Source organism: Topomyia yanbarensis, chromosome 2 (genome assembly GCF_030247195.1).
Source record: "Topomyia yanbarensis strain Yona2022 chromosome 2, ASM3024719v1, whole genome shotgun sequence".
Taxonomy (NCBI): Eukaryota; Metazoa; Arthropoda; class Insecta; order Diptera; family Culicidae; genus Topomyia; species Topomyia yanbarensis.
Genome location: NC_080671.1, coordinates 340731798 through 340755366, shown reverse-complemented (window position 1 = coordinate 340755366; position 23569 = coordinate 340731798). Strand labels below are relative to the sequence as shown.

The 23569-nt window shown below is 41.0% G+C and overlaps 1 protein-coding gene across 4 annotated transcripts; it reads right to left on the bottom strand.

The window, feature by feature from the left end:
- Nucleotides 1–303: 303 nt before the first annotated feature.
- LOC131684076 (acetyl-CoA acetyltransferase, cytosolic-like) lies at nucleotides 304–22257 on the bottom strand. Of its 4 annotated transcripts, none has more exons than XM_058966618.1 (5): nucleotides 22106–22257; nucleotides 21892–22021; nucleotides 909–1759; nucleotides 682–844; nucleotides 304–624 (listed from the first exon to the last, which is right to left on the bottom strand). In XM_058966618.1, exons 2-5 carry the CDS (start codon nucleotides 21941–21943, stop codon nucleotides 506–508), a joined length of 1185 nt encoding a protein of 394 aa, XP_058822601.1. In that variant the 5' UTR covers nucleotides 21944–22021; nucleotides 22106–22257; the 3' UTR covers nucleotides 304–505. The 4 variants fall into 4 exon arrangements, with proteins under 4 accessions (XP_058822601.1, XP_058822599.1, XP_058822598.1 ...); XM_058966616.1 differs by having other exon boundaries at nucleotides 21892–22049; nucleotides 22106–22242; XM_058966615.1 differs by having other exon boundaries at nucleotides 21892–22054; nucleotides 22106–22238.
- Nucleotides 22258–23569: the final 1312 nt, after the last annotated feature.

The window sequence follows — 23569 nt, the reverse complement described above, 5'->3', positions numbered from 1 at the left end:
ACATCGAATGAATTGCCACAATCAATTAGATTTTCGGGAGGAGTTTCAATATTTGACATGTTAGAGCAACTAAATATTTCTTTGGGCTGAATAATTCTTAAAAATGTTTTAGTCTTGAAAAAGATTGATTGAGTAGAAAAAGTAGGTAGTCTTGAGAAAGACTGATTGTCGAAAAAATATAGGTTTTATTGAGAAAAACTGATCGAGTCTTGAGAAAGGCTGTTGCTGTTGAAAAACTGTAGGTAAACCTGGAGCTATCGAGCTATCTGATTTCGGTATGTCTTTTTATCAAGAATACGTGCATCGATGTATCAATTCTTTATTGTCGTAAGTTCCCCAGTAATAATACTATTTGAAACTAGAGTAATACTATTGAAAAGAAAATACATTGTATAATATATTGATTGCAACCGACTTGTGGTAACGGTCGTAAGTACTGGCCAACAGAAGAGGAAAGTTATATATTCTGCTAACTACAAAAAAAGTTATTGGATCAGACCATTTCTCAAACCATTTCAACAGCCATGGCCACTCCCATTCCACCCCCGATACAGAGTGAAGCTACTCCCTTCTTGCCATTGGTTCTTTTCAGAGCATACAACAACGTAACCAAAACACGGCACCCTAAAATATGATCGGTAATGTTTATCTAATATTATCGCATCGTATCAGTTTTCTTACCGGAGGCACCAACTGGATGTCCCAAAGCAATAGCTCCGCCATTTATGTTTACCTTGTCCGGGCTAACCCCAAGACCGTTCACGACGGCAACTGATTGAGCAGCAAAAGCTTCATTCAATTCAAAGAGGTCGACATCCTCTACCTTCCAACCCGCGTTTTGCAACTGAAAAAAATAACATTTGACAACAATTTTCAATCGTTAAGAGCTGCTATTTGAGTAATCTTACCACTTTCGACACCGCACTGATCGGAGCAACCCCCATCGTCTTCGGACAAATACCGGTCTGAGCTATAGCGACGATCCGAGCCATTGGTTTAGTGCCCCGTTTCTGAACCTCTTCGGCGGACATCAGCAAAACGGCAGCAGCCGAATCGTTCAGTCCCGAAGCATTCCCAGCCGTCACAGTACCGTCCTTGATGAAACACGGTTTCAGCTTGGCAAGTTTTTCCAAAGTTGTACCCGGTTTCGGGAACTCATCCTTTTCGAACGAAATTGTTCCATTTCTTGTTGGAACCTGCACGGCAACAATCTCCTCCGTGAAGTAACCCTTATTTTGAGCCTCCTCTGCCCGCTTTTGGCTTTCCAAAGCTAAAGCATCCTGCTGCTCTCTAGTAATGTTACTTTCTTTGGCCACATTCTCAGCGGTTATTCCCATATGTATGTCGTGGAAAGCATCCGTCAGTCCGTCATACAGCATGGTATCGATCATTTTTGCTTCTCCCATTTTGGTACCGCTTCGCAGGTGCATTGCATGCGGCGCCTTGGACATACTTTCCTGCCCACCAGCTACGACCACGGTGGAATCGCCGGAACGGATTGCCTGATAGCCTAGGGAAACCGTTTTCAACCCCGAACCGCACAACATATTGACCAGATAGGCGGGCACTTCCTTAGGAAGGCCAGCCTTGATTGCAGCCTGACGGGCCGGATTTTGACCTTGCGCTGCGGTTAGTGCCTGTCCAAGGATAACTTCATCGACATCGGCCGGTGGTACGCTGGCTCGGTTCAGAACTTCCTTCACGACGACTGCTCCCAGCTCGGCTGCAGTTAGCGAGGAGACGGTGCCTTGGAAGTTACCTGTGAAGGTTGATAGAATTACTTAAAAGTGTTCAACTGACTATTTTCTTAAGCTCAATGAGATGTTTATGGCATCAGTCTGTAATTCTTCCTAAGAATAAAATTGCACAAATACCGTTTATTCGCATAAAAGGTGCAATATCTAACACTTTAGCGTATTAGGATTCTACGTTTCGAGTTCGTCTCATAAGTTTCTAACATTGACCTAGCGCTGCTTAGCGCCAGACAGACGCTAATCCAAAAACGGAAATGCTAACTCAACCTGGCGGATTGAACAACGGAGGGAAGCTTGGGCTGCAGCTTTTAACAAGTAATCCACGGATTCGCGTATAAGACATCCTGCAGAAGCTTAGAACCCTGAAATGGCCTCAAGTACAATCAGTTGGGCGAGAACAACGTGGTTGATAGATCTATGTCCTTGTACGAAGCTCTTCTGCGTTCGATCGCACATAGAGTTAGATTTTACAAGAAAGAGATTTTTCTAACCCGAAAAAAGGCAAACGACCCTACGGTTAAAACCTGCACAATCAAAATCAAAAAAGATGGTAAAGCTGAGTTATTGTCACTTAAGACCCCACAAGCAGTCATTCACCTCCGATACAGAACTCCTATCCCGCACCGCGGTACCAACTGGGATCCGAGCAACCTTAGTGAAGATCAAGTATCCAACCCCGCTGGCATCTTTGGTCGTACGCCGACAGAGAACAGTTCAGATCCGGGTCAGCGCCGTTCTCTACGTCAAGAAGCGGCTTATCACTTCAACCCAACTATGGAGCAATGAACAAGAAAAATTTTGGTCATTCGATCACCCAATGAGGCCACCCCAACTACTGCTGGTCTTAGTATGAAGTACAATGCGAACGACAAGAGACTGGAGATGAGGCAGTGGGCTGCCAGGGGACTCCTAAGAGCAACCGCTACGAACGGACGGAGAGTAGCTAGGGACAACACACATCAAGTAACGCTGCACCGGAGAGGAATACTGAGACTAGGAGACGCCACTCGCTCGTCCTCGCAAGAAAACAGGCGTAGGATCATGTGGACGACAGAGAGAAACAAATTCGTGTCGCCCACTATCATTGCACAGCGCTTGAGACCGCTATGAGCGGACAATCTCAGATACTCGAGATGTTCGATGAGGCGTGCCTAGAATTTGCCGGACATCAAAATCAGAACGAGATGAACGCAAGGCGCAGAGCAATCATCCGTAACAATATGCTCACCCCAGCAGGAATCGATCTGATTCAGCAGGAAGTGCAGAGAGAGAGCTGAGTAGAAGGAACAATAGAGCAAGTGATGTGTCGAGGCGAAGTTTAGTAAGATTGAGCGCGTCATTTGCGAGTGAGGGCCGCGAACCTGTAGCTCTGGTGCATCTGCAACTGAAGTCCCATCATGGCCAGAAAACCCACCCCTTGATCGGCAGCTACTACGCGATTTACTCTTCAATATGGACGTAGCGGATGCGCAGTATCGCGACACGCGCCCCAGGATCCCGAAGCTGCAGGTCATGATCAGTAACGTTCTTCCAATGCAGAACCTGGAAGATCTGCAACTAATAGTATTCCGTGCCTCAGTGGCTACAGTTAGATGTTTAGCATACCGATTTTCCCCTAGAGATTCGACACGCCCCAATTACTCCGGAAAAGGCGAGTACCTCCAACAAAAGTGCTGTTATTGGAAGGCTGGCTGCGTACAGGGACGATAAAAGATCGGTGGAATTATATCGTCATGTGGCTACGATCATTACACCTAATGAGCTTTGCATGCTGAGAGCTCACCAGGTGACAGAGAAACTCGACACACTAGTACAGCAATTGATGTGTCTTATCTAAAGGCTAACACGTTAAATTGACTCTGTGAAGCGACGACAACAAAATCCGATGTTCAGTGATGACGAGCGAGCGTTCTATGACCAAAAATAAGCATCGAGAAGCCCGATTTCAGCGAATGTCTACCGGATATCGGCGATGCACTAGCTTTTGAATCGGGCTAAGACAAGAGGAGGAATGGGTAGGCAAAGAAATTGACGAAATATCTGCAGTCATCATCGAAAATATTTATGTACACGACGCTACGCGATACCTTATGAATTGGGCGGCTTATGGAGCAGATGGTCTTCGAAATTTTTGGCACAAGAACTTGACCGCTGTTCATCCCACGATGGCTATATGTTTCAAAAGGGCATTACGCGAACCACGTTTATTGCTGGATTTCATCATTCACAGTACCACAATTCTCCTCCCCAGGACAGTAACACGTCCAATCCATCAAAGTACAGACCATTTAGCTGTCTATTAAGGCTTACAAGATCCCGTCCACCATTATCACCACATACGTATGGGCCCATAGTGAATAGAATAATATCCTGACAATAATATCCTGATAATCGATGGAGTCATTGCCAACGGAACCTTAGTACGGCCTATATTCCTTGTCAAGGTATTGGAGATATAGAACGTTAATCTTGTAGTCGTGAGGTTTCTGTGACAGGCGATGGAGAAATGGACGACAACACTACAGTTCAGAAGTGGGGTGGACGCTAGAACGCTTCGTATCATGAGGCGGGGGATATTCCAAGCGATTTCTTCAGCCCGCTTTGGTTTTGTTTGGCGATGATCTCACTCAGGAAGACACTAAATCGAAACGGGCATGGCTATCAGATACGGTATGGAGAAAGATCACTGGAAGACCCGACCCCTAAACTTCTGCACGGGCGATCTCAAGATCTATGCTGACTCGATGGAACCCCTGGGTGTCATCAAACTATTCGAAAGGATTAGTTGCGTCGACGTCAGCTACTGTCAGAGGGAGATTGGTCGACGGTCGCTACGAGATGGACGAGGGCGATAAGAATCGGGGCATGGTTCGAGGCGACTCGTATAAGTATCTCGGATTCCGAGAGCTCCTTGAGATTCGCCACACCGACATCATGTATGAGAGTCGGTGTCGGTGATCTTGAGTGGAGTATCTAGAAGACTTTCCTGAACGCGGAATATAGTCAGAGCAATCAACCCGTTTACTGTTGCCGTGTTGACGTACAGTTTCGGCTACATCAAATGGACTGACCTGGAAGATCTGGGGAGGAGATTGAGAAACGCGTGTAAACAAGCGCAGATGCGCCATCCTCAATCGGTGAAGAGGGACAAGGAATAGTCGACATCAAGGCACTATGCGTAGTACAGGTGCGACGGCTGCAAAATACTTTGTGGAAAATGCCAAACGACATGGAGTGTATCAATCAGTTTGTGCGGCGGTCCGCAACTATAGCGCACTTCACCTAACACAAACGAACAACAACCTTAACTACAATCTGCAGACTGCGGAGAAGATTGCAGACTGGAAGCAAAAAGCGGTGCATGGTATCCACCCCCACCAGTTGGAGCAGCTGTACGTCGACAAGGCTACATCGAAGCTATGGCTTAAGCGAAGTGAACTCTCTTTAGTGATTGAGGCCGACGTAATAGCCATCCAGATCCAGCATAATGCTGACGAGGAATTGCAGGAGGTACGTTTGGCATCAAGACATCGAGGATATACGCTGGATGTGTCATTCACCACATGAGACCATCGAAGAGATTGTGCTGAACTGTAAAATGCCTGTAGCTAAACTGGAAAATGCCCCTTTCAAGCTGTACTAGGATCGCACAGTTCTAGCGGATCAATTACTACACAACAATCACCCAGATATACTGATCTATTACAAGAGTCGACGCCAAGTCACCATAAACGGCGTCGCCGTTCCACTGAACCACAATCTGGTAGATACTCATGTTGGAGAAAATTGCCAGATATCGCCCACTGGTCGTAAAGTTGAAGGGGATGTGGACGAGAATTGTTCCTCTTGTGCTTTAGACGACTGCAGTCGTTCAAAGGAAGCTACTGGTGGCGCTGAAGGAGTTGAAGTTAGAGAAGTAGCAACCAGCTGCTACCCGGAAGTCGTTGATATACAGCACCTGCACAATCGTCCCAGAGTTTCTGAATAGGGATCTTTAGGGGTGTGCGGGTTAAGGCATATTCTGATGCAGATTAGTACCGTGAGTTAATATCTCAGTCCATTTTCAATTTTTTGGCCCGAAACTATTGAAAAAAACATTTTTTAGTTTGTTTCCTTTTAGGACAATAACACATCCAAACCCATGCGACTTGCACGACCCTATAGGTTGCCTTATCAGATCTACAATAGTTTGCAGATGAAACTTGGGATGGCAGGTTGCTAGCGGATTGACAAAGTACCAGATCATGCTGTGTGGGGTGCTGTCCCGGTTAACAATGAGGCGAACGAGATATTTGCAGATACGTCATTTAGTAGGACAACTGTCAGTTTGCTGGTTGAGTTTAATTTGGTTTTTTTAAATTTAAAAATCATAAAAGAATAATTAAGGTTTAAGAATGATATGAGTGTACTCGTAAGGACACCCGCTACCAATACATATGAAAAACTGGCACAATTTTTCCAAATTAAAGATCCCTATTCTGGGGCAGAGCGAGATATCGGTTCCATAGAATTAGCTGAGCAGTTTCAATATGTTTTGTGCTAAATGTTGAAATGTTTGTGTTATGTATCTTGTATTTGTACCAACAAGTTAACGTTAATTAAATGTTTATGAATACCGCAGAAACAATCAGTTTCTGAAACTTACGAATGACATTCCATCCATCTCAATCTGGATCATTTCTCTCCAAGCATAAATGTCTGTAGAGGGACCCTCCCAAGTAGTATTTCTAGTTACATAGCACACTACAAGTGCATTCTAAGTTTTAAGAAGGGCGTCAAGAGTTTCATAAAACCTCAATTGTTACTAGGGCTATCATTGGCTCGAATCAAAGCTCGTCGAAATGTCAATTGACAATAGGTTCATCCGAAGTGTTCATTTGGGCTGGATATTGTTGGCTCGAATCAAAACTCGACTAATATAAACAAACTTCATTCTGTAGCGTCAAGCTGGCGCCCAGGTGACAGAATCGTTAGACTTCCACGGGGAGCTGGAGCGTGCCAGAAAAATTTTATTTCCCAGACTATATTTCAGAAAACTTCTGGCAACCATCCAATACCCTTCAGGAACCTCTGTTTAAACTGTACCAGTAATGTATCGAGCTTGTAAGCCAACTGTCAAAATTCACTTTGAGTGAAAATTCCGGACAATCGGTTACTCGCCAATAACAGAATTTGATAGTAAACAATAGAGAAAAGTTTTCTCTTTCATTAAATGCTACGAACTGTGTTCGACCAGTAACAGTAACTTCACTACCTCTCAGTCGGACTTAAACTATGGGTAGCCGCTATATTTGAGTAAGCCGGTCAAACCAATGGATCACAGGTTTGCTTCCTTCCGACGGCGGTTCGGCGGGTACCTCGCCCGGCGGATCCTCAGCTACTTTGAGCCGCTTCGGTTCCTAGGCATCGGTTTTGCGGCTAAGCCGCATTGTACTGGTACACCTTAAGTAGAGGTTCCTGAAGGGTATCGGATGGATTCCGGGAAAAAGCCGGATGAGAAATAAAAATGTTCTGGGAACGCAAAAGCTCTTCGTTGAACTCTAACGATTTCGCCACCTGGGCTTCACCTTAACGCTACAGAATGAGCTTTGTTTACATTCGACGAATTTTGATTCGAGCCAACAACATCTAGCCATTCTGTATTTTCTAAACAAAGCGATTCTATCAATGTAACTTAGGCACAGACTAACAGACATAACACTATGAGGGAATTCTCTCAAAAAATACCGATTCGGCTATTTTTCCAGAACACTAGCTCCACCTTTTATTCACCGTCCCAACCACTCAATGCTGGTGGGTTACCCCTCAGGCTTGGGAATATTTTTTTACTAGTGGTCTATCCCCCATATGCTTGTTCATATACCAGAGGCGCCATAACTGCAAATGTGGCCACAGTCCCAACTACAAATATATTTAAAATGACCGTTAAAGCGGACGAAGCATTGTTTTCGAGTGTTATTTCTGTTAGTCTTTGACTTAGGTCCAATTAGCCTGTGCATGTTGACGAAGTCGACTGATAAGTCGACATAGAAATGAAGTCTACTGTGAGCCGTGTTTACCAACATTGCCATAAAGCTGTAAAGCAATGTTTGCAAACACGGCTCACAGTAAAAGTCATTTTTATGTCGATTTCGTCAGCGTGCACAGCCTAATTGAAAATTTTCCCCACTTTTTTGTTTTGTTTGATTATCCAGCTCCTTTATCAGTGTTGTCGCCGACGCAAAATCATAAACAGCTGTTCGCAGCGAGCACAAGAAAACCGTTCGGCAGAATCAAAACAAACCACCGCAACATAGAACAGTTCGTTCTGACCTAAAGAGGCAGAAGGAAAATCAAATTACATTCAAGTGCGCCCAATGATGAGTCAATGCGCGCTCACGCAAGGGTCATATATGCTTCATCGGCATTTTCGGTGCCACTGCCGGTCACAGCGCATTGGAAGACGATAATTATATCGATATTTGACTTCGCGCGGTGGCTTGGATAATAAAACATTTGTGCAGAGTTGACAACAATATTCATTGTTAACATTCTGTACCAAAACAAATCCAAATAAAATCGATTCAAAAATCGATTATTTGTAAATAGCTAGCTTTAGGAAAGTAGGTATATAAACCAAAAAATTGTATAATAAAATCAAGTTGAAATCGAGCAGTCGAAAGTACCACTTCACTCAGTCGAAAATCCTTTACTTCGTGTCCAGACCCTGGAGTTCTTCGTTGGTTTTTCCACCTTGTTAAATCCAAAGTCAAATTACTTCCTTGTTTGTAACGCAAGCGGGGAAGCAAATTGTCTTACGACCAGAATTAGTATTGGTTTGTTACGCAGAACGATACTAACTGGACGAGGAATTCCCGGCTTATTAAGCTATAGCGTGTGGTATTTGTAACGCAGGTGCCACAAACTATACTTAGTCTAGAATTAGAAGTGGCTTGTACCGCAGGACGCTTCTAACTAGACCCAGCACCCCCCTCTGCGGCGAAAGATCGTTCGGAGGAACGATATATGGTGGCTCCAGAGAGGATTTATCCTCACAATTCTCGCCACAGAAGGCACGAAGTAAAGAAAAACTACTAAGTCCTACACTGACCAAGCTACGGTAGTGGAAAAAGGCATAAACATTAAAGCGAACACCTACAAACTGTGGTGGAAAAACGCTAGAAACACAGCGTGTCCGTAGCTTATAACGGACAGTAATACGCATTGCAATACGCGTCACTTACAAAATCGCTAATAAGGCGTATCCGCAGCCAATAGCGGATTCGGTGAAAACAAACAGTGCTTGAATAAGATATCACAATATATATCACACCGTGCGATATATCACTAGTGAACCTAAAACAAGCCGAAAGAGAAAGCGGATCTAAAGGATGGCATCTGGAGGATACGCGCACAACCCGAATGGGAATTGCCGCCTGTGCAAGGATAAGGACAGCGCGGACGAATGGATGGTCGAGTGCTCAAAGTGTTGGAACTGGTTCCACATGACCTGCACCAAACTTGAGAAAAGACCCTCCACTAAGGACCTCTGGCACTGCCCAAAGTGCAAAGAGGAAATAATGGAGCTCCAGCAACTAAGAAAGGAGCTGGAGGATCAAAAGAAGAAGACTACCAGGAGTGTGTCCAAGGAACGCGGACCAGCAGACACTGTAGAGCTGCTAAGACGCCAATTTGAGGCACAAATGGAAAGCCAAAAATTGCGTGATGAGGCATTTCAAAAAGCCATGATTGAGATGGCAACCAAAATGCACCAAGTAAAAATGGACCCCGAAGCGGGACAACAAATGGCTCCGACAATCAAATTGCCGGATGAAATTACAAACTTACTGAGGAGGCAAACAGCAACACCCCTCCCAGTTTTCAACGGAAATTACAAGGATTGGCCAAATTTCAAACGGCTTTACGAACAAAGCAAACGAGAAGGTCAATTCAGCGATACCGACAACATAAACAGACTTATGGCAAGTCTAGGCAAGGCAGCAAAGGTACACGTAAGTGCCTTGCTGATGGATCCAGGAAACGAGAAACATGTAGTAGAAACTCTGGATAGTATTTACGGACAACCGTTGGCTATATACAACGAACTATGGAAGGATTTGGCAAAGTTACGGAACCCACGCATGGAATACCCTCAAAGCATGGTGGACTTCGTAGTGACTCTCGGAAATTTGGTGTCCAACATGTCCATGATACAGTGTGAGGATTATTTAACTAATCCGTTGCAGATGGCTGAACTTGTTTGCCGCTTACCACTGAACTTAAGAGAACAATGGGCGGACAAGGAAGCAGAAGCAATGATTCCGCAAGAAGGACGACCACGGCAAAAACTCACACTAAAGGAATTACACGAGTTTTTGAAACCGCAACAGCAAAGAGCAACACTTCTTATTGCACAAAAGGTGTGTCAATCTGAGAAGGAAAACCCGAAAAATGAGCGCCAATCAAGAGTCAATATGCACGCTGAAACAACATCCAGATCCCAAGCCAAATGTTCCTGTTGTAGTCAACAACACTGGATAGTAGCATGCCCGGTCTTTAAAAAGATGAGTGTGGAAAAAAGACGAGAACTGGCACTAGAGAAACGCATGTGCTTTAACTGTTTACGCCAAGGACACTCCTTTAGAAACTGTCAAATGAGGCCAAACTGCAGAACAGAAGGATGTACAGCATATCATCACACATTTCTTCACGTCAGACCAAAAACAAATGATGAAAAACGAGCCTCCCAAAAGGAGGAAACAAAACAAAAAATCAAGGAACCTTCAGGACAATCAAAAGACAACAAGAAGAACCAAGATAAGAAGGAAGTGAAAGAAATAGATGCGCAAGCTCCAACATCGTCCACCTCGAAGGAACAAGAAGATGTGCGCACTAACATACACGCTACCAAAAGAAATAAGGTCTACTACCAAATACTGCCGGTTACACTTTATGCGCAAGGAAGACAATTAGAAACCTTCGCATTTTTGGATCACGGCTCATCGAACAGTCTAATCCTCGACGACTTGGCCAAAGATTTAGGTTTGCAAGGGCCAGTATCACCATTATGCATAAAATGGACAAATGACTCCGTACACGAAGATAACGAAAGCCAAAGCGTATGTTTCAAAATATCAGGCGACAACAAAATTCGATACCAAATGGAAAGTGTACGTACAGTAAAAAAATTATCCTTGCCACGACAGACACTTGACTACAAGGATCTTCATGACAACTACAACCATCTTAAAAACCTTCCTATTCAAGGATACGAGAATGCTGAGCCGACATTACTTATTGGACTTGATCATCCCCGACTATTAACAGCAACAAAACAGAGAGCAAGCAAAGTCGGTCCAGTTGCCGCTAAAACACCAATAGGATGGGTCATTTACGGAAGGACCAACTCCCGACATCAAGGAGAAATATATTCCTGTGTAGTAGAGGAGCAAGACTCACTACGAGAAGAAATGAGGAAATACTTCTCAACGGAAGAGTTTGGCGTTAAGGTTAGCACCACTAACCAACAGAGCGAGGAGGATAGACGAGCTGAAAAATTGATAAAAGAAACAATGAAGTATGACGGGAGTCAATACGAAATTGGCCTTTTATGGAAACAAGCCAGGCCCATAATGCCAAAATCAGAAAGCTTCAAGGGAGCATTAAAGAGGTTAGAATACACTGAAACTAAGATGAGGAAAAACCCTGAGTTTGCCCAATGGTACACGGACAAAATTAAGGAATACGTTGAAAAGGGATACGCACGAAAATTAACAGCAAACGAGATAACACTAACAACCGATAAAACATACTATTTGCCTCATTTCGCTGTCGTAAATCCTAATAAAACACCTTTAAAACCGCGACTTGTATTTGACGCAGCTGCCAAGGTACAAGGATTATCGCTCAACACTGAATTACTCTCTGGTCCCGATAACTTGACATCGCTCTTTGGAATTTTACTGAGATTCCGAGAAGGAAAGTACGCAGTAGCAGGAGACATCCAAGAGATGTTCTCACAAATTAAAATACGCAAAGAGGACCAGGAGGCTCAACGATTCTTATGGAGGGACGGTAAGGCTTCAAATACCATGGGACACTACGTAATGCAGGTAATGACGTTTGGAGCAACCTGCTCACCTGCATGTGCCCAAGCAGTAAAGAATGCAAACGCAGAGAACTACCGAGATTGCGATCCGGTGGCAGCCAACGCCATTATAAAACAACACTATGTTGACGATTATCTGGACAGTTTCTCGACAGCGGAGGAAGCCAGTGCAGTTACGTTCGGAGTTATAAAAATTCATGAAGCTGCACACTTCACACTAAGAAACATCATTTCAAACGATGCCGACATGCTGGACGTCCTACCTGAACGCAACGTCGCGAGACAATCCACCCAAAAGGAATTTATTGAAAAAACTGCAACATCAGAGAAAGTCCTCGGAGTATACTGGGACACGACCCAAGACACAATTGGGTATAGAATAGCAGACTTCAAGTCCAACGCCATACCGACCAAAAGAGAAGTCCTCTCAACAATTGCCAGAATCTTCGACCCTCTTGGATTAATAGCGCATATTACGATTGGAGGTAAATTACTAATGCAACAAGCCTGGAAAGAAGGTATAGACTGGGATGAGAAAATATCTACGAAATTAATGGAAGATTGGACGATTTGGACAAATAGACTATCCACAATATCACATCTGAGAATTTCTAGGTGTTTCTCTCCCAACATACCGGACGCAAAATCATTGGAATTGCATATCTTTGTTGATGCATCAGAATCAGCGTTCGCCGCGGCAGCATATATACGAGCAGAAACCTTACATGGATACGACGTAAGCCTAATAGCAGCAAAAACGAGAGTTGCACCAAATAAAGCCATGTCAATTCCAAGGCTAGAACTTCAAGCCGCGGTGTTAGGCACACGATTGAAAACAACCGTTTTAAAGGAACTTCGATTGAATATTACAAACGTAACCATGTGGACAGATAGCACCACTGTACTCTCCTGGATACGAAGTGACCATCGCAGGTATAAAACATTTGTAGCCAACCGAGTAAGCGAAATACTCGACGACACAACGATCTCCCAATGGAGGTGGGTACCATCAGGAATGAATCCGGCAGACGAAGCAACACGGAACATCCAACCTACGGAATCTATATGGTATACAGGAGCGACGTACCTAAATACAAAAGTGGAATCATGGCCAAAGGAGAAAGGTGCAGTCATTGAAACTTCAGAAGAAAAAAGGGTTTGCAGCGTTCAAGAAATACAACCTGCGAACATTATTATGCACACAACTTGGTGCTCGGATTGGGGACGACTAAAGAAGGCAGTTTGTTACTGGCTCAAATACATGGAAAAATTGAGGACGAAAGTATCAAACTCCAGATATGATGAGACAATTACTTCTGATCATTATAAGCGAGCAGAAATCCTATTGTTACAACAAGCACAGCAAGAAGCTTTTCCATCCGAGCTAGTGGCTCTGATCAACGGCGAAGGTATTTACCAGAACAGCTCTGTAGCAGATCACGAGCTTGCATTAGATGAAAACCGTCTCATCCGAATCAGCGGACGAATACAAAACATGACTCCAGTACTATTACCAAACAAGGGACATATAACGAATTTGATCATAAAACAATACCACGAGAAATTTCTACACCGTGAAACAGAAGCAGTTATAGCTCAAATACGACAGCATTTCTGGATAATCAAGATTAGGGCGGCAGTAAAAAGAGTGAATGCAAGATGTCAACTCTGCAGAAACAAGAAGGCAAGCCCTCACCCTCCAAAAATGGGCACATTGCCAAGCTGCCGCACCACTCCAAATTTAAAACCATTTACACACACCGGTATAGACTTCTTTGGACCAATGGAAGTTACTGTAGGAAGAAGATGTGAAAAACGCTGGGGTGCACTCTTCACCTGTATGGCTACTCGAGCTATACACCTGGAACTAGCAGACGACTTAAGTACAGACGCGCTTCTCATCTGCATAAAAAACTTACAAAACAGGCGCGGCAAGGTCTGTGAAATGTACAGCGATAACGGCACCAATATGGTTGGCGCAAGTAATCAGATGAAGGAATTAGAAATCAGAACAGCGATCGAAGGAATAAAATGGAATTTTATTCCACCATCAGCTCCACACTTTGGAGGAGCATGGGAACGTATGATACAAGAGGTTAAAAAATTACTAAATGAAAAGTTATGGCCAGTATCAAAACCCAAGGAGAGCGTACTTAGGAATGCTCTAATCGAGATAGAGCATCTCCTGAACAGTCGCCCGTTAACACATATACCATTAAGCTCCAACGATGATGAACCCCTGACACCAAATCATTTTTTGATTGGATGCGCAGGAGGAACGTATCCTTCACTCGACGACACGTCGCGAGCCGAGGCAACAAGAGAACACTGGAAAAAGGCTCAAATGGCAACTACTAAATTTTGGGATCGGTGGAGTACAGAATACCTTCCTAAACTGAACAAACGAGAAAAATGGAAACAGAACACAGAACCACTCCAGCCTGATGATGTCGTTGTTTTTCCAGACGAACAACGGAAAGGGAAGTTTCATAAAGGAATTATAACCGAAGTAAGGAAGGCGCAGGATGGCCAAACAAGGTCTGCGGTCGTTCGCACTGAAAACTCTAAATTAGTTAGGCCAACTGTAAAATTGGCCAAATTAGACGTAAAGGCAGATACGGTATTCACCGGTCACATACAGGAAATATCACCAAAACGAAAAGACGTCTTCCCGCAAAATAGTAGCTCAAATGCAAAGGCAAATATGACAGATTGGGGTAAGCGACAAAAAATCGACATAGAGCTAGTAAAACAACTAGCAGAAAAGCACAAAGCCGCTCATCCAACCAAACCGAAAAAGAAAACTATTCGAGCTAGGCCAAACATGTGGGCAAAAATGCTCGTCACTACAGCAGCAGTACTATCTTTAAATACAACGTCTAGTATGACCATCAAACCCGTACCAAATGCGGGACTTTTATTCGATCACGAAGCTACCTATTTAATACAAACCGGAATTTGGGACACACAAATTACTACAAACATATCTCCCACCGACGATGTAAAACTCATTGACACGATACACAGAAACATCGAAGAAGCTATAAATGGACTAAAGCAGAAAATAAAAAATCCAACACTCATCGACTTGGCTACCTCGATTGAACAACAGTGTTACGCCGCGAAGCAGGAAATTTTGGAACCAGCTCGAGTAAAAAGAGGAAAGGGAATTTTTGGATTCCTTAAAGACATACTATTCGGAGGCGATGATCTGACAGAGCAAATCGAGGCTATCCGAATGAACGAAGAACAAAAAATTCATGACGTCACACATAGCATGAATCAGCTAAGGGAAAGAACCCTGCAACAAAACAATCAATTTGAACAACGGATTCACCACGCATTAGATGGAATCAAACTTTTGAACAAACAGTTCGCGATGAACTATGCAGAAACTCTAGCCAACCATCTGATGGACACAATAATGGTGGCTAAACAACTGATCGAGAGTATTCTCACACGTCACAGAAAATTGAAACGTATACCCGTCACCATAGAAGAAAGAAATGAATTCATCCAACAAGCGAACCTGCGACTTCCTGCAAATCACTACATACCCGAGGATGAGTTTGCAACCCATTATAAACTCAAAATAAAGAATGATTCGTATCACATCACGATGAGATCTATTGTGATACTAAGAGAATCATTCGAAAATTTCAAGGTTATAGCTATACCAGACTTTGAAAACAGAACAAAAATTCATGTTGATCAACCAAGAATCGCCATCAATCAGCACAACCAGTATTTCTATCCCTCTAATGAGGCAAGGAAACTAAACGAAACACTTCCTCTGCTTCAAGCCAACAATACAGATGGAAATGTCATGCGTGCCAGCAGCAATATTTCACAAGCGTCCCGTAAGAAACTGCAATATTACAACTTTCGATAACCTGCCCACCGATTACGCGGAAGTAATCATATTATCACAACCAAACACACTACTATACTACGCAAAAGATCCAAATACAATCACGATACTCTGCAATAAGGAATTGAATTTCACCTCATACAACATAGCGGTTGTAAAATTAGATCCTGGTTGTGAAATACGAACCAAGCACAGCGTAACGTACGCTAGCATTGGCGGAACTTCAAAGCAACAAAAAATATACTTCAAACGCCACGATCAAATACCTCAATGGAAAAACGACAATTTCAATGCGTCAGAAGACACTTGGGAAACAACAGAACTTGATCCGATAGCTGCAACCCATTCATCCTATCACAACGATCCTGAAACAAAGGCGATAAATCATCATGTTCCGGTCATAGTAGCAGCGGTATCATCAGTACTTGTTGTGGCCACGATAATCAGCGCCCTTTACTATAAGAAAGGCAGTCGACGTTACACCATTAGAACATCGAGCAGACCAACTCCACTTCCAAGACGACCACCGAGAATAATTCCACGAACAACAGCTGCAAATAGTGTTACACAAATTTAAAGCAAGTGCATTAATAACTTAAACAAATATTAAAAAATAACTTGAAAGATAGGAACGTTATCATTTATTAAATATTAAACTAGGCTCTAAAAACATAAATCATTAGTAGGTAACAAAAGTAAATATTATATGAACCTTTATAATCAAATAGGCATCGAAAATCTCGACAAGCAAGATGACCATCGGCGCGTCGGCTAGTTTTTCGTAAGGTCTATGGGATAGACTTACGGGGGGCAATATGTCGCCGACGCAAAATCATAAACAGCTGTTCGCAGCGAGCACAAGAAAACCGTTCGGCAGAATCAAAACAAACCACCGCAACATAGAACAGTTCGTTCTGACCTAAAGAGGCAGAAGGAAAATCAAATTACATTCAAGTGCGCCCAATGATGAGTCAATGCGCGCTCACGCAAGGGTCATATATGCTTCATCGGCATTTTCGGTGCCACTGCCGGTCACAGCGCATTGGAAGACGATAATTATATCGATATTTGACTTCGCGCGGTGGCTTGGATAATAAAACATTTGTGCAGAGTTGACAACAATATTCATTGTTAACATTCTGTACCAAAACAAATCCAAATAAAATCGATTCAAAAATCGATTATTTGTAAATAGCTAGCTTTAGGAAAGTAGGTATATAAACCAAAAAATTGTATAATAAAATCAAGTTGAAATCGAGCAGTCGAAAGTACCACTTCACTCAGTCGAAAATCCTTTACTTCGTGTCCAGACCCTGGAGTTCTTCGTTGGTTTTTCCACCTTGTTAAATCCAAAGTCAAATTACTTCCTTGTTTGTAACGCAAGCGGGGAAGCAAATTGTCTTACGACCAGAATTAGTATTGGTTTGTTACGCAGAACGATACTAACTGGACGAGGAATTCCCGGCTTATTAAGCTATAGCGTGTGGTATTTGTAACGCAGGTGCCACAAACTATACTTAGTCTAGAATTAGAAGTGGCTTGTACCGCAGGACGCTTCTAACTAGACCCAGCACCCCCCTCTGCGGCGAAAGATCGTTCGGAGGAACGATAAGTGTGATAACAAATGTGCAAGGGGTTATTTATTATGTAACAATTTATTATACCCCCGATAAAGCGCTTGACGAGTGGTAGCTATTTTTGTTACCTTTTATAATCCGATGGATCTTGTTTATCATAGTGCACAGTTCGAATGAGATTACCAATCAAAATAAAAATTCAAAATTCCCCCGATAATCAAAAGGTTGAAACAATGAAAATGATAACTGTCAAGCTGGATACGTGTACGAATTTTAAAAGTTTACAAGAGTCACAAGAGGTTACTACTCGATTAGTACTAGTATTAGATTAGTATTTCTTGCTTTGAGTTTCTCCGGAGTATACAGACGTTCCCAAATAAACATGCAAACACAAACAAGCTATAGAATTTGCGTTTCGACTCCGTCTCATCAGAATCCGACACTAACTCAATGCCTGAACTAAGCTAGTACCGGATTGACACTAGCTCCAAAAACCGAGACACAATTTATGTTCCTGAGCAAACTCAAACGTTTTTAGGGCTAACTTCAATCCGTCGTTAGTTTAGTCCTAGCAAGTGTCAGATGCTGCTGAGTTGAAAAACGTAAATTCTATAACTATTTTAGTTACAAGTTTACTGTCCTTAGGCGCAGAAGTGGTTTCACCCAAACTTCTTTGAGAATAATTGGTTTTCATCAAAATGATTCTCCCGTGTAAGTAATATACAGTGACACAATCTCATTTTCGTACACCGCTATGCGGAATGCTTATATGCATTTTACAAGTAAAAAAAATAAGTTTGCGAGACATTTTATATATGTAGAAATAGTTTACTAGACAGCATAGGGAAGATACAATAATTATCTTTGTACTACAAATGCTCATTTTTTCAAAAATGATCATAATTCTAGAGATAGTTAAATATACACGCAATCTCATATTCGTACAGTACACATATTTTTTCAAAAATCAATAGAAATTTCTATAATAACTATTCAATGTGCTAGCTTTTGTGTGTATTTAACTTAAATTTTATCCCATTCTTCTAAATAGTAGTTTCTAAGATCATTCTCATTATAATCCGGATAGTTCCGCACTTTTTATCCAAATACTCTTATTTATTTTTCTAATAAGTTAATAAACGGGGTCCGCAGTGAATCCATAGCATTCAAACAATTATAAATTTACTCTAAACGTTTTTTGCACGCCTTATGCTTTAGGTTCTTCTCCTAATCGAATTTCCAATATCCACAGTTTCTTAATAAAAGTACCATTTTTTGGAAGCTTTACTTTAAAATTTATTTTAAGATATTAATATTAAAATACACATTCTGATCCATCATTCCACCAATGAAGACCAAATTTCTAGCACTTCTAGTGGACATATAATACCCCATACAAAAAGTCCACAGTCTCTGCGCTTGGCTGCTGTTATAAGGCTTTTACGTCCAGGTCTGAGTTCGATTTTCTCCACTCGAAACAGCAGCCATTTGAGTCAAAGATGTTGAATTTGGACTCGTAGACAAAGTTTACAGTCTTTCCAATATTCCGATAAAATGTTTAGTAAATAAAAAAAATCAATTATTTGTTCTTCTCATTGATGAACAGCTTCTTGCTCAGAACACAGGCATTGTAATTGTCCGTTCTCCATACATTACGAGCCGTACTAGAGCAGACTTATACTTAAATGCTATGATTCAATTTGTTTATCAATGTATATAACATTAATAACTCGATTTTCCCAAATTTTTCTAATTAAAAATTTCTGATAAACATATTCGTTTATCCCGCATCGTAAATTGTTTACAGTTCAAGTTTTTCGCAATATCTGCTCTACGTTTCGCCACATCAAAGTTTTTAACGACATTTTAAATAGTTGGACGCAACCTTTGAACAATTTCAAAGATTTCATGAAGTTTTTATTAAAATTTTATTTGTCCCATAATGGCAGCTAGTTTACTTTTTTAACCATTACGTTAATTTAAGGAAATTTCCTAAACTAGTGTAGAGGAAACTGTGCCAATGAACACTTTTCTGTAGTCATAAAATCTTTTTTTCTAAGTAAAACAAAAAAATAAAGAAATAACAGGTCTTAAAATTGTCAAATTTATTAACTTTTCCAAAAGTGTACGAATATGAAATTGTGCCATTTTCACACCAAGTAATGATTTTTTATGTGTATTGCACGGAAACTTGCACACTTTACATTACAAATGATTATAAAATGACAGATGATGATTCTACTACCACATTTACAAAACAATACCTATACTAAATAGCGCAAACATATATGAAACAATATTAAACATATACACTAGAGGTGTATGAGATTGTGCCACTGTAGCATAATGCAAATTATAGTTTAAAAATAGAAAATCTTTACTGCTTTTGTGCCCTCCAAATTTTAATAATAAAAATAAGCAACCGCAACTAAAAATAATCATCAATTTTAATTCAATCATTCCACAGATTCGCTGGAAATGCAGCAATTGAATTGTCAAACTGATAGCGCAATTGGGTCATTAAATGAAGAATAAAATTCTCCTTTTTTCATAAATCGATGGAACTCATATTTATAAACATAACAATAAATGTGTTCAACCCGCAAAACTTCAGAATAATTTTTAATGGATTTTCAAAAAAAAACGCAAATACGTCCTCGTTTGACACTATCGATCTTTATTGACAGTGAATTGAGTCATATGTGTAAGCATTTTTGACAGTTATCCCAGCAAAATGAAAGGGACCAAGGTAGTTCAATGGAAGGTGTGGTAGTGATAATTCAATTTTACTAAATTATTTTTATTTGTAATTTTGCGAAAAAAAATAAAATAAAATTGAATTACGTATCTGTACCGTCAGCTGCATCGGAAAAAATAGAAAACAGGATATGGCTTAATGATCTATTTACCGTAATTTACGAAAAATGGATTAGATTGCTGTTAATTCTGTATTATTAATGTGACCATTGAATTGCCGAGTCTACAGCAAAAAGAATCTGTCAAATGGTTGGAATTGCTGAACTTTCAGCATCTCCGATCACTGATTTTTTATCACGCAAATTTGATATGTATCACAATAATGTATTCATTATTTTCCTTCCAAATTAACGTACGAGCTACGAGAAGAATTTTAAACATCACATAAATATTACCTGATTTCCTGTCGATCTCACCAACACTTAATGTAAAAAGCGAGGTAAAAAGTACGTAAAAATTATGGCTTATTTACCGGACTGATCACGTACATAGTCCTATCTCAATTTGATTCGGCTACAGTTACGTGAAAACGCATGTTTTCAGGTGAGTCGAACGTGAACATTTTTCAGAGTGCATGCAATCCGCAATATCGTCATTAAATTTTTATTTAGTCAGACGGACCAAATAAAATTTTAATAAAAAATGTTGCGAGAAAATCGAGTTTCAATTTCATTCGATGCATCCTTTGACTTTATTATTCGAAAAGAATGTATTCCTGTATTCTTACTTGTGGTAACATGTCCCAAATCTGATAAATTTCTAATATAGCTCTGACTTAACACCGAAAGACTGATCGAAGTTATATTTGTTTATCATACCGATGGTGTGTGATTGTTTGACCAAGTTGATGCCTCGAAGATTGAAATTAAACAGTTGTGTACAGTCAACGCATGTAACTTTACACCCAGTGACCGTGAGTATTGTTCTGTTCTTCAACAGCGCAATGCAGAAAATATCATATTACAAGAGCAGATTTACATCACGCAGCTTCGCTTGTTGCACTTTACATAACAAAGAAATATCGCTGAGACAATATAGTGTTTCGTAGCTATACAAACTGGTTTAACCAAACTTTAGTTCGCTTCTATTTCAGTCTACAGGACCATACAGCAGATGGACAGCATGTCAAATAAATGTAAATTTATTCGTTAGACATTTGCATAAATGAGATTCAACATTCAATTTTTGCTGACTAACCCTAGGACAGTGTAATGAAATTTTGTTAACCCATTGCTTAAGATTCCAGTAATCCGCACGAACAACTGTTGCTAAGTCCAAATCAATAAGCCTAAACGTATTTTAAACCGATCGATGGCATACTGTTACTGCTAAAATCTTCATGTGGATCGGAAATCCCATAGAATTGGGACAAACATGCGATTAGTAGCCTAGATACTCAAAACGTGAGAATCTATCATTCTGATAAACATATGGTGCTCACATTGACGTTTACTCAACGAAGCATAAACAGAGAATGAGTGCCAGCTGTGCTAACTTGTAACGGGATATTCAGTAATTCTCGAGTACTTTTTCAAATGGACGTAAGTAACAATGAGAGATTCTCTTTGTGGTCTTTCTCTTCTGTTCATTACTCGGCCATTTCAACATTTACTACTCTACTCTTTGCATAATATTGTAGTAAAAACCGTCGGCTTTCGATATATACTGGAAAATTAGTACAAAGTGTTGTAATGACGTCGTAATAAACGAAAGAGAAAGTAAACAAAGAGAGGCTCTCAATGTTACTTACGTCCATTTGAAAAAGTACTCGAGAATTGGTTACGAACCTGTGTGTTGCCTATAATGTTTAATGATCAATGAAGTCTACAAATTTACGATATTTACCGATTGGTGTCCTGGCGGCAGACACGATGTAAACCTCTCCTGGTGACGTCATCGTTTGTTATGCAAATAATGCAGCAATGAATGAAATCTCCGCCTACGTTCCGAACTAGTATCCTTGCGTCGTAAGGCACTGGTGGCAGGTACACGAGTATTGAATGCTGTTCTGTTATGAATGAAAGTCGTAACGGAATGCCTGCTAACTTTATATACAGACCTGCCTGGTAGAACCGAACACGTCAACACTTGTCCAACCTCAAAACGTGACTGTATACCTGCTGCTGAAGAGCTGATGCGGGGTATCTTTCTAGAGAGTAGAGAAATTGCATGCTCTACAAGTTTATAACACCCATTTCGAACCGAATCACACAACAAGATGCGATCAGTGTGTGCCTTACAAGATGAATAACTGAAAGGTGGCGTAAGCTCGGAATCACTCTTCGACCTTCTTTTGAATAATAGCAAATACAAATTTGTATTTGATAATAGTTTTAGTACTGATGGTAATACCGTATCATAACTAGATCTACACAGTCCAAAAATAATTATAAAAATAATGATAATCAATGAATATTGTTTTTAAGAGATTTAAATTCCTTTTCCATTTAGGTATGTTCCTATAACAGTCGCTACCATGCTACGATAGTCTTGATATAACCGGTGTTGGAATTTATGAATAAGCGATTGCGCTCTCTCTCTCCACAGACCACAAAAAAGACAAAAAAGGTTTCTTTCCCAAACTGCTGTTTGCGCATTAAAATAATGACATTTCTAAGGCATATCAACATTTTTATTATAATTACCAGAAGGTACTCGTCTAGAGTAGGGCTGGGCAATATGATACCTTCACCTACACAGTAAACCGAACCTACCGAGAAAATTGATGCTACTGCACTTCACGTGAAGATGGCACAAATTACTAAGTTATTGCCTGTTTCGTCTGTCGATAAACTTTCGTGCACATTTTGAAAGCTGCAAAATAAATGTCCTCACGTTAAACTGCACGGGGAACAGCAAATAAACAAACCGAACATCTTATGCACAATCCTACACTGAAAAAAATCCAAACGTTAATTCTATTTGCTTCAAACCGCTTAAAATGCATATGAAGAAGAAATGCTATTGTTATCACGCGCACACATACCTTATATCACAGAGAACAGACATCCATGATCGAACAAAATTATTTAAAAAACTTGTATAAACATTTGAATTAATATACGATAAACACTAGCGGCGCCAAACCAACCTATCCCAACTATCCGTTAAATCCATTCCGGAACCGGTTCGAAATCCTGAATGGATTCAATATGGAATCTTGCTCAAAGAAAACAACCGATTCCGACTCTATCGGTTTATGCATTTGAGCTAGAATTCATACTGGAAGTCCGAACCGGTTCCAGACTCGTTTGCCTGGGTAGAGGAATACCCGCTGTCAATTCTGTCGAACTCAGCCACAAAAAAAAATTGACGACAGTAGCGCGCCTGGTTTGGATATCCCAACTACCTTCGAAACCGTTAGAGATTTTACACAAGTTGAATGATGAAGATGGACGTCTGTTCTCTGTGCTTCTATGTGTCAACTGTATAAACTATGTATGCACACACAGAAGTTATATGTGAATTTGTTATAGAATGGGGTTCTATGTACCTAATAGTTATGAAATGTGAATGTAAGATT

Bases quoted from the DNA above. Each gene is read 5' to 3' on its own strand.
- LOC131684076 (XM_058966618.1), bottom strand. From the start codon at position 21,943: ATGACGTCACCAGGAGAGGTTTACATCGTGTCTGCCGCCAGGACACCA. The intron at 845-908 runs GTAAGATTACTC...TATTTTTTTCAG, and splicing joins TCAGTGCGGTGTCGAAAGTG to TTGCAAAACGCGGGTTGGAA. The intron at 625-681 runs GTAAGAAAACTG...ATCATATTTTAG, and splicing joins ACATCCAGTTGGTGCCTCCG to GGTGCCGTGTTTTGGTTACG.